Raw genomic sequence first — 12,122 nt, forward strand, 5'->3', positions numbered from 1 at the left:
ATACTCCCTATTTTCATTAATTCTTTTGTCCAACACCTGTGATTTACTAGTTTTTGTACTATTTGTAGTCGTCAGTATTGGTCTAGTGTGAACCATGAGTAAGACCCTCTAGGTCGAAACGCGTTGGTTGGAGACCACCAGAGACCCCATCTGCCTGTATGTCCTTATCCATACTTTTTTCTGTTCTATTTTAAGAATTTACAATAAATGATGTATTTTTAACTGAAGTCCAGCGCTGGAGATTCCATTCTTTATTTTGCTTCAGTCAACACCCCTGATCAAGGTGACTCCGTGCGCAGGAGGATTATGGATCGCAACCGAGACTGGTGAGCTGACCTCCCTTCATTTTCCCTATCCTTCTATAATTATATTTATGATCTAGTCCTGCTCCCTTACTCTATAATTGTTGTGGACGCTTGTAAACACTAATTCTATGGACATGGATTTGGACAGAAATAGGCAGCATATCTTTGCAGCCATTTTTGACTCTACAGATGATGTTACTAATGTGAGCAGTGGGGTCTCTCAGGTAGAGTCTTTAGAAAACCTTTTTAATAAACTGGAAAATCGGAAAAATAAGGAAACCCAGATTATGGTGGGACATGACCTCTCTAAAATCCTATCTGATGAAAAAACTTATCCCTAGGGGATTGAGACTGAATAAAAGACCTACCTTCATCTACTCAGACACTTTCAGATTAGAGTGGGAGCAGACTCTTACACAAAGTTCTTTCAAATTAATGGAGTTGATTATTAAATATGAGGAACTGGAGATGACTTGTGTTAAAGAAGAGATCACTAAGATGCAGACTTCTCTGAACAAACACAATAATGTGAAAGACTTTGACAAATTTAATTCAAGAATGGAAAAAAATCTTTCCAAACTGGAAGAATATATTGCAGATATAAAACGCAGTAAATTCACAAGAGACAAACGCGACTTTGAATTGAACCAGGTCTATTCCTGGAAGAAAAGCCGTCCTTTTCAAGAAGGTAAAAAACGATATCAGCATGGTTTTTCAGGCTTTCACCATAGAGATCGCAGGGTCAGCTTCACCAGGTCTCATGATTCAACAGTGTCTTCCAGTTCTAATCTGAATACGTCAGAAGAGTTCTTAGATGCTTCCTTCAACACTAATCATTCTGAGGATATCCGTAGTGATGGAATTATCGTAAGGAGATCAAAAAACGACGGAGAAGAGCGGGGAGGAAACATAAAAAGAAACTACCACCTCAGAAACAGGAGGAGATATCAACATGCCCTGTAATAAATCTTTCAAGCTATATCCTATCAGAAGCTCATATGACTCTCTTGAGCAAAGGCTTGGGATTTAGTCCAGTCAACAAATTTGATATTTATCAGACTCTTCTAGATGTGAATAAGTTTGCCAGAAATTTAACTTTGAAATGTCATTTTGACTACCAGTCCACCTCTTCAGAGACCTTGTCACTGTCTGGATCTACAAATATTCCTGAGTTAATTTTTCCCTATGGAAATTTTTCTTTTAAAGATCTTATAGGCTATTCCACTCTTAGAGACTTACAATCACATTCCTTACCAAAAAATAGGACTTTAAATGATCTCTTTAAAATGCCCAATCCAGGGTTTTATCCAGTTCAGTCCAGACCTGCTATTCTAGATATATTCCAAGAACTAATAGAGAAAGATTTAGTGGAGCTTGATAAAATAACAGAAATGACATATGACAATTTAACAGCACAAGAGAGAGCAGCTATGAAAGAGTTAAAAGATAATGCTGACATTCTGGTGAGACAGGCAGATAAAGGGGGTGGAGTAGTCGTGCTTAATGCTGGCCTGTATTATTCAGAAAATCTGCGCATTTTGAATGATTCTGCTACCTATTCTAAGATTTCTAGTGATCCCACGTCTAAATTTCAGTGTGATTTGTCAAAATTATTAAACGATGGTTTAGTCACAGGGGCCATAACACAGAAAATTTATGATTATGTTAATATCAAGAACCCTGTGATTCCCATTTATCATGCGTTTCCTAAAATCCACAAGGATTTGTTCCCCCCCCCTTTAGAACTATAATTTCGGGGATAGGGTCTTTTTCAGAGAAATTGGCAGAGTGGGTTGATCATTACCTACAACCTTTGGTCATTGATCTTCCAGGATATATCAGAGACACCAAAATGTTAATCTCTGCCTTGGATGATTATCATTGGTCACCAGAATATTCATGGATTACCTGTGATGTGGTGGGTTTATACCCGTCCATACCACATAATGTGATTATCTCTAGTCTCACATTCTTTTTGGACAAATATAGCACATATGTGATAGAAATTCAATCCTTCATTGTGGATGCAGTTTCCTTTCTTCTCTCACATAATTATTTTTCATTTGATGGAATTTTTTTCTTACAAAAACAAGGAGTAAGTATGGGGGGTAAATGTTCCCCAGCTTTAGCTAATATTACAGTAGCTGTTTGGGAAGAGAAATATATCTTATGTAACAATAATCCCTTTTCACAAAATATACAACTATATGGCCGCTTTATAGATGACCTGATTTTGATTTGGAAGGGAGACATCTCAGGGATTACTGATTTCATTAGCTATATCAATATGAATGATTTTAATCTTTCATTTACATTTACAGTGTCGGATTTTTCTATCAGTTATTTGGATGTGACTTTGTCTGTGAATTCTGACAGCCAAAAGGTCTGCGTTTTTCCTTTCAGAAAACCCACAGATACAAATTCAATTTTACAAGCTTATTCTTGTCACCCCAAGCACGTGGTTAAAAACATTCCAGTGGGAGAATTAATTAGGTTAAAAAGAAATTGCAGTTCACCTATAATATTTGCTAAAGAATCAAACAAAACCCTCTCTAGACTTAAGGACAGAGGATATGCCAATCGGATGCTAAGGAAAGCTGATAATATTGTCAGCAGGATCGATAGACACACCCTGCTGAATGAATCTCCTTTGAGCCTTGTACACACTGGAGTTACTGCTAACAAGAAAAAGAATCGCACACGGGCCCCCTGTAATAATTATGACCGTCCTATAGTTAGTTTTTCTACCATGTACAGTCCACAATTCAATAAGATAACGGACATTGTCAAAAAATATTTACCTATTTTACACAATGATAATAAACTTGGTCAAATTCTGGACAATACCCAGATACGATACATAGCCAGGAAAGCTCCTGCTTTGAGCGATATCTTATCCCCCAGTCTTTTTATCAGTAATAGGAGAACTAAAAATAATACTTGGTTGTCATATAAAGGCTTTTCCAAATGTGGACATCATCCCTGTAAAGTCTGCAACTATGTGGTTAAAACCAGCAGATTCACTTCTAGTGTTACTGGCATATCATACCCTATTCAGTCTCACATCAATTGTAATTCAGAAGGAGTCATATATGTTATTGAATGCGTTTTTTGTAACCTACAATATGTAGGCTGCACAATAGGACCTCTTAAAAAGAGAATTAGGAAACATTTGTCAGAAGCTACTAGTAACAATTATAATATTTCAGCAGTTTCTTATCATTGTAAAACTGTTCATGGAGGTAAAACTGATAGCCTCAAAATTATAGCAATAGAGAAAGTCTATAGATCTACTAGGGGAGGTGATTTCAGGAGAAAATTATTAAATCGTGAATCCTTTTGGATTTTTAAATTAAATACAAGAGTACCATTAGGTCTGAACAAACGACTTGATTTAATATTGCAATTAGATTGATATTTTCTTCTGTATATTTACATTCTACTTAGTCCTATTCAATTCTGGTTATTCTGATAATTTTTGTGATTGTTATTATATTCTTATGATATCTTTTTATTAGGTTTTTTTTTTTTTTTTTTCCCTGTTTTTCCGACTAGTTTTTGTTTCAGCTCCACATTAGGCTGAGTGTTTGCAAGAGTTAACTGGTAGGGATACTCCCTATTTTCATTAATTCTTTTGTCCAACACCTGTGATTTACTAGTTTTTGTACTATTTGTAGTCGTCAGTATTGGTCTAGTGTGAACCATGAGTAAGACCCTCTAGGTCGAAACGCGTTGGTTGGAGACCACCAGAGACCCCATCTGCCTGTATGTCCTTATCCACACTTTTTCTGTTCGATTTTAAGAATTTACAATAAATGATGTATTTTTAACTGAAGTCCAGCGCTGGAGATTCCATCCTTTGCTTCCTTTAGACGGTGCGCCGACCAGCGCCAAACGCAACCTGTTGCAATTTGGTTGTGCTCGGCTCACCGTCAAAAGGACACAGGCGCCGCCAAACGCATACTGCGCACGGCCTGCGTCCTCAGTGATAAAGATAGGGGACGCATGACACATGCAGCATCATGCAACTGGAGGCGGAGCTACCGGAGGAGGCATGGCAGGGGGCGGGGCTTAGCGGCGGCCGTGCGCAGGCTGACGCTGCGGCCCTAAACGCAAATGTGAAACCGGCCTTAATAGGATTCTCTCAGCAGGATTTTTCTATATAATCTGAAAACAGCAGGAGATAGAGGCTGAAACACAGAAGTCAAGGATGAGTTTAAACTGTAAAGCACTGCGGAATGTTGGCGCTATATAAAGATTATTATTATTATGAGTCACTTGTCAAAGTGTGTGCTGTTGTTTACTAACTGTGAAGGATTTATCTCTAAGAGATTCACATTACTGGACTACAATAGTCTGGCAGCGCCCACTCATGTGATAACCACCTCAATGTCTATAGATGTTGTGCTTGGAGAGCCTACTGTGGGTGGGGGCAGCTTTCTCATAGAATGGTAGAGTTGGAAGGCACCCCCGCGGTCATCTGGTCCAACCCCCTGCTCAATGCGGGATTCACTAAATCATCACAGACAGATCTCTGTCCATCCTCTGTTTGAAGACTTCCATTGAAGGAGAACTCACCACTTCTCGTGGCAGCCTGTTCCACTCATTGATCACTCTAACTGTCAAAAAGTTTTTTCTGATATCTAATCTGTGTCTCCTCCCATTCAGTTTCATCCCATTGCTTCTAGTCTTTCCTTGTGCAAATGAGAATAAAGTTGACACCTGTTAGAGAAGGCGGAATGCACTAAATATAAAATAATGTAAGGTGCGTTCGCCGCCCGGGGTCCACCTTGCAGAAGGTGTTAACACTGCTGCTAGCTAATGGCGGACGTACAATATGGCGGTACAACTCACGCGGGTTGAACGTCACCCAGGTGCGCTGAGCGATCTCTGTTTACTCATAGCGATGCCTTAAGTGTAAAACACAAAAAGGCTGAGCCTGTTAGCGTCACAAGTCTCAGAGAAGTGCACGCATGGTATATGGTCACAGGAGCTGGGCCCTAGGCAGAGGGTCAGCATCCGTCTAGACCTACCGTGCGTGCGGCGTCGCAACTGCGGACGCCAAGAAGAGCTGCAGACTGAAGCGCAGCGACAGACACTGCCGCTGATCGACAGTGCCCGGAAGCAGGTGCACTGTCGGACGCTAGCGCTGTGGAGGATGCTGTTGTGGCTTGCAGCTTGCCACTGGCTGGCGTTGACTCTATATCTAAGTCCCTATGCACCCACATAATATCAGAGGGAGGGGATCTTAATGAGTCATTCGCAGGTTCATGCATCATCATCATTCACACAGTTAGCAACTAGAGACTATACTAGCGCATGGCCGAGGGGCCAAGCGAACCTTTTAAAGCCAGGACCTTCCGGAAGCTTCCATATCCCTGAGATGGACCAATCAGATCTAGAGAAGGACCTGGACATGTGACTCCCAATCTCCAATGGGAGATCGTCTCGTGAGCATGCTCAGTGGAGCGACAGAAGGACTCAGCCTCTGGAGAGATTTGCTGCTGAGCAGCCTGCATTGCCATTGCTGACCCAAAGGTGGCAGCAATAGCCAGCCTCACAGAGTAGAACAGGGCAGAGCATCTGGGAAGCCAGGATTGCTGAGCAATCTCCTCTGTGGTCGAAAGATAAAGGGAGACCGCAGAATGTGAGGCTCTGGATTCCTGTTGAACCGCTGCAGGAATCCAACGCCTAACAATACCTCTACAATGTGACAGCCCTTCAGATATTTGTAGACAGCTATTAAGACTCCTCTCAGTCTTCTTTTTTGCAAGATAAACATTACCAAATCCTCTAATCGTTCCTCATAGGACATGGTTTGCAGACCGATCACCATTCTGATTTTTTCCAGATGGATTGCACCCAGTAAACTAAATGATACATCATTGGATTGAGCTTCTCTTTACCTACATCATGCTGCTGTCAGATGAGGTAGCAAAATCCTGCTGGCAAATTCCATTTAAGACAACAAATCAAAAAATAAAATCACAAAATAGTTTATCTGTACTGGAACACAAAGGCAAAAACAGTATTTTCTTTCTCTGCAAGGTCATTGATTGAGCAAGAACTTTCATCAAATGTCAAACCTTTTAGTGTTCTTCCCCAAAAAGATTATGTCAGAGGTATGTTTTATCTATCTATCTATCTATCTATCTATCTTTAATTTGTTAGCTGTCAGTCTGTCTATCTTTCATCATCATCATCCATCTTTCCTTCAATTCATTTAAAAAGATTTTTCAAGGAATTTAAAATATTAATTAAAGGGTTCAGACAACATAAACAAAAAATAAATACGACCCTAGGTGATCCCCCTGCATTTTTTTGCTCCAAAGCTTTTCTAGTCCTGGCTTGTCAGTGCTTCCTGGTGCATTCTCTGACACACTGGAAATAGATGGCAATATGTCCTTCTGTTGGGAGATCGCCTTAGCAGGAAGTGGAGCCAATCAGATTTTGTGTCAGAATAAGGGTAACCGGAGATTAATGAGCAATGTTTTTTTATTTTTCTTTTTAAATGAACAATTCCTTTACATTTTTGCATCTTTTGCTGCTATGTGGGTGTTATTCCTTAATTTTATTTCTCATTCTAATGAATTTGAATACTTACAGCATATATTGTAAATTGCCTCTTCAGAGAGGAACAGATCTGGAACTCCAGTGCCACCGATTCGAAGTAGCAATCCTAAAAGTCGATATCGACCTGTTAATGAGCCTTGTCACATGACTTGGGATGAAAACCAAAATCTCAATTTACAAACACGGTATTTTGGAGTGTTTTACCCCTAATGAATGTGAAGTATGGGATGTAGTTCACGAGAGGCTTAAAACTGGAATATAAGAAGGAACAATTTTCCTTGTGGAAAGTGACATGCTGATATGTCAGTGTAAGGAGGCTTATAAGCCATGCAATGATCCCGAGATCTCAATCTACACATGCGCAGCCTCCGGTGGCCATTTTCCTGGAGACCAACGCATTACAGCAATTGAAATGCAGCGGCTCCGGGCTTGTACAAAATGTCGGCGAGCCCATGCACCACCAAGTATCTCCAAAACTGCCGTACACCAGTCTGGGATGGATGTGTGGTGGCTTCCGAATTTCACAAAATGTCGGCTGTGCCCCCTGCACCACCGAGCATCCACGAAATTGCCGCGCATCAGCCTGGGATAAGACTCCTGGTAAGTTCATCCGGACTATAAGACGCACCACAATTTCCTCCAAAATGTTTTGGGAAAAAAGTGCATTTTATAGTCCGAAAAATACGGTATTTAATTTTCTAGAGGAACATTGTATTGGCCTATAAGCGTTTTTAAACTGACATGCCAGGCATCTCACTCTTCGTAAGGAGAAATGTTATTCCTTAAATTACAGCATATGTCACGTTATAAAATCATAGTTACCCCTTATTTGTGATGTGACAATTTATATTGATCAAATAAGTGATTGGAATTGGACATTCTATTCATCCTTGATCTTGCCCCAGTGTGGTGGCTGACATTGACCAGTCCCGATCCATCCCATGAATTGCTAATCTTCCCCTATGATCTCAGCACTGAAAAATACGAGTTATACCCAACCTCACATATGGAGTTAATGGATGCAGCCGCTGTCTACAAACCCAGCTGTGTATGCTAAGTGACAAGTAATAAAATAGTGCAAAAACCATAAACATCACAAAAATAAAAAAAAACCGTAGAGAATGAAGAGCGTCAAGTAATGAGAAACATTTTGGAGACTATTTTGTTGTATATGCAAAGGCTTCCTTGGTGATTGTCTACTATTCTTCATTTTCAAATTAATTATCTTTCAAATATTTGATAATTTATTGAAAATCTCAAAAAAACTAATCAAATGAATGAAGTTATGAAACTGCAAATTAACTATACATATTTTTTAATAAGCAGCTAACAATACTTGTGCATCTCTACTGAAAAATCCAAATCCATCTGGATTTTATTATAAAGATATATGGACTTCTCACGTGTGCTACAATCAAGACTTCAATACCTCCATCAAAGTAGCTCAATGCCTTGCTGAAAAGATGGTCTACATGTTCGGAGACTCCACACTCCGCCAATGGTGGGAATACCTAGTGAAGTTTGTTCCAAGTAGGTGGTCCAAATGACTCATATGAGTGCTCATAAATGCCAAAAGCACATCAGAGTTTACTGGAATAGAAATAAATATATATTACATTTTTAAAAGTTATTCATTAATAAAGGGTTATATGGGTTGTATACTATAATTTACAAAGATCTTCAAGATTTTGCTTTTTAAATTGTTGTAAAGCTCAGCTAACCCATTTTATTTTTTACATTTCCAGCTCTCAAGCAAATAGATCTTCACGTTACTCATAACCCTGGTCCGTTGTTGGCCACAGACTCGGATAATAACTACATAGTTGAGTGGAGAGCACATCAGAAGCCTCTGCGCATGGAACGTACAGGGATTAAAGAGCTTCAGTACATTGCTACAGAGCTTCATAGACTTGGGCCACGGAAAAATATGGTCATTGTTTTGACTTGTTGGAGTCACTTCCTCACATATCCCATTTCATTTTATGTCCGACGATTATGGCACATTCGAGAAGCTGTTAAACAACTCTTGGAACGTAGCCCTGATACAAAGATTCTCATTAAATCAGCTAACACTGGATATAGGTTTGACCATGGAAGCGATTGGTTGTCCTATCAGTTGGATACAGTGATGAGAGCTATGTTTTCTGAGCTTCCAGTAACTATTTTGGATGTCTGGCAAATGACCTCATGCCATCGAGAACCAGAGAATCTTCATCCGAAAGGGGTCATTGTCAAAAATGAGGTGGACCTAATGCTTTCATTTATTTGTCCTCAATAATGTGGAGTCAAAACACACTCTGTACTTTAATGTGACTATGCTTACTTCATTCTACTGAAAAACTATGACTACTGTAACCTCGTCCCCGGTACTGACCTGCATGCAACCTCCGATCCTCACAAGATCTCCTTCTCTACTCCCCTCTTATCTCCTCTTCCCATAGTTGCATACCAGATTTGTTTCATGTATCCCCCCTACTCTGGAACTCTCTACTCCAACATATCAGACTCTTGCCTACCAAGGAAGCCTTCAAAAGGAACCTGACGACCTACCTCTTCCGACAAGCCTACAACCTGCAGTAACCACCAATCCACCAAACCGCTACATGATCAGCTCTACCTAAAGTATCCTCACCCATCTCTTGTAGATTCAATATAAAAACTAAGGAAAAAGGAAAAGCGCAACAGGGTCTTATCTGGGTGGAAAATGGAATAAAAGCTGATGAAATTTACTCACCCTTTCCAAGAAGGATATAGGCATAAAAACCAATGTCAGCTTGCTGCACGCCTGAAGGTCCACACCGTGACCAACAATATAAGTCCTTTTGGATAAGTATCAATCTCAGGCTTACTGTGCGCTGCTTGACCAAGATAAAATTACTACCACATGAGAAGTTTAACCAATATAAAAGAATTAGAAAAAATTGTACTGATATAGGGGACTTTGAAAACCAGGCTGAAATTTTGAGAACTAGGTTTCTAGCTAAGAAATATCCTGCGGATTTAGTAAAAAATGCTTATAATACATGCAAACGTCTTTCCCAAAAATCATTAATTAATCCAATGAGGATTAGCGCAACTGATAACAAAAGTTTCACAAGTAACTTCATTCCACGATATTGTGCTGAGAACATTAAAATTAGGGAGATCTTGACACGTAACTGGCATGTTCTTCTAAATGATCCTATTTTATGTAAAGTCCTTCCGAGAAATCCTAGCATTACCTTCCGTAGAGCCCCCACTATTAAAAATCTAGTAGCTCCGAGTCGTCTTAGAATTGGACCATTGTCCTCTCCATCAAATTCATTCTTAGGAATATATAAATGTGGTAGAAAAAATTGCTTATGCTGCAAAATCTACTTTTACCAAAGAATGTTTTCCTATCAAAAGTTTTTTAAGTTGTGCCACAGATTTCGTCATATATGTATTCGAATGTGATTGCAAGAAGCAATATGTAGGAAGAACAACCCAGCCCTTACATCAGAGGGTTAACTCCCATAGACATAATATCAAAATAGGTTTTATGCAGCACGGTCTTTCCAGACACTTTGCTTTAAAACATGATAAAAACTATAATGGATTCAAAATCACTCCCATTGAGCATATACCTAGCGATTATCCTGATAGAATTGGACAATTAAATCGCAAAGAAGTCTTTTGGATCTATAGATTAAATACATTGAAACCTAACGGACTCAACGAAATCACTGAAGTTTTCTTATAACTGTAATTTTTTAATGGTATATTTTTATTTTAATAATTGTTTGGAATATTTTCTGACAGAATGTTTTTTTATATTTCCCTTTTTTTCAGTAGAGCGCTCCCATTGAAATTATGAATTGTCATTATAGGGTAATCCATAATAATGTAGAGATTTTTTATCATACCTTTTATGTTATATTTCTAAAAATATTGCTAATACTAAATGTAGCTCCTGTTTCTGAGTGGCGATCTCATTTTCATGAAGTGATTTCATACTGACGCTTCTGTGATTCCTTTTTCCTTGCCGTGTGCCACGGACCACCTTGATGTTTCTCCAGATACAATTTCACACAATTAAGTCTACTCACACACATATATATTTTTAATTCATAATTTTAACACATTTTTATCATATATTTTATTATATATTTTTATTATATATATTCGCATTTTTCAATAAAGGTGATCCTTTTACATTTTTAATATATTCCAATTAAATATATTTTTATTATTCCTTCCCAGAAACATATCTTCTTCTCCCAAACGAAATCCTCCCCAGCCTAGTGGTACTGACTCTGGTTTATGACACTTTTTGTTAGTAAGTTCGTTTCACTCCTTTTTTCGTTATATTCGAGTTTTTTCCTTTTTTTTTCTTCTTTTTTTCCTTTTTTCTTTCTTGCCAATACACTATCTATAACAGAAATGTAAATAGGTTAAAAGTAAAAAGCAACCTGATTAAATCTAAATGCATTTTGCGCACTATTAACCCTTGAACTTTGACATTTGTCTTTCCATCACATGTTTTTTCTTTGGCGCCTAAATTCAAACACTGTATGTATTTAACCAGAGAAAGCTGTATCTGTTCACTACATGTCATCCCCTGAAGAAGAAGTGGTTTTACACTTTGAAACGCTTTGGGAATAAATGGTTAAACTTCTCATGTGGTAGTAATTTTATCTTGGTCAAGCAGCGCACAGTAAGCCTGAGATTGATACTTATCCAAAAGGACTTATCTCTTGTAGATTGTGAGCCCTCATGGGTAGGGTTCTCTCTCATCCTTTACCAGTCGTGACTTGTATTGTTTAAGGTTATTGTACTTGTTTTTTATTATGTATACCCCTCCTCACATGTAAAGCGCCATGGAATAAATGGAGCTGTAATGATAAATAATAACAATGCTGTGCTCATATCACATCTCTAAGTCTTCCCCAGCAGAATGGAATGCATCCATTAAAATCTATAAATTCCTGCGCTGAAGGGTGAAGCATCTTAGAAGCCAAGAGAATTTTCACGCTGCTTCGAGACTAAACCTTCAACAAATTTTCTGTTTTCCAGCCTCACATAAGAACTTTCTCCTATCCAATCTGTCCAGAATGTGGCAGCCAGGGAGATATTTCTATCCAGCTGCTACGCCAATGCCTCCACCTTGTGCCAGTCAATACACTGGCTGTCCATACAGAGTACAATATAAACTCATATCTCTCACCCACAAAGCTCTCAACAGTTCTGTGCCCCCCTCTATCTCCTCCCTCATCTCTGTCTGTT

At 38.9% G+C, this 12,122-nt stretch overlaps 1 protein-coding gene and 1 long non-coding RNA gene across 2 annotated transcripts in view; one reads left to right on the forward strand and one right to left on the reverse strand.

Annotated features, from left to right (window-relative positions):
- The first annotated feature begins 7,210 nt into the window (after positions 1 to 7,210).
- On the forward strand, positions 7,211 to 9,667 carry LOC141050038 (NXPE family member 3-like). Its single transcript, XM_073546872.1, has 3 exons — positions 7,211 to 7,478; positions 8,205 to 8,408; positions 8,624 to 9,667. The coding sequence occupies exons 1-3, from the start codon at positions 7,211 to 7,213 to the stop codon at positions 9,154 to 9,156; spliced, it is 1,005 nt and encodes a 334-aa protein (XP_073402973.1). The 3' UTR covers positions 9,157 to 9,667.
- A 1,358-nt stretch (positions 9,668 to 11,025) lies between these two features.
- LOC141050271 (uncharacterized) overlaps positions 11,026 to 12,122 on the reverse strand; it is a 28,749-nt gene continuing 27,652 nt past the window's right edge. Inside the window, exon 4 of the long non-coding RNA XR_012220508.1 lies at positions 11,026 to 11,268. This is a non-coding gene — a long non-coding RNA (uncharacterized lncRNA). The remainder of the gene's footprint in view (positions 11,269 to 12,122) is intronic.

Source organism: Dendrobates tinctorius, unplaced genomic scaffold, assembly GCF_039654945.1.
Source record: "Dendrobates tinctorius isolate UK_male_01 unplaced genomic scaffold, ASM3965494v1 ptg000151l, whole genome shotgun sequence".
Taxonomy (NCBI): domain Eukaryota; kingdom Metazoa; phylum Chordata; class Amphibia; order Anura; family Dendrobatidae; genus Dendrobates; species Dendrobates tinctorius.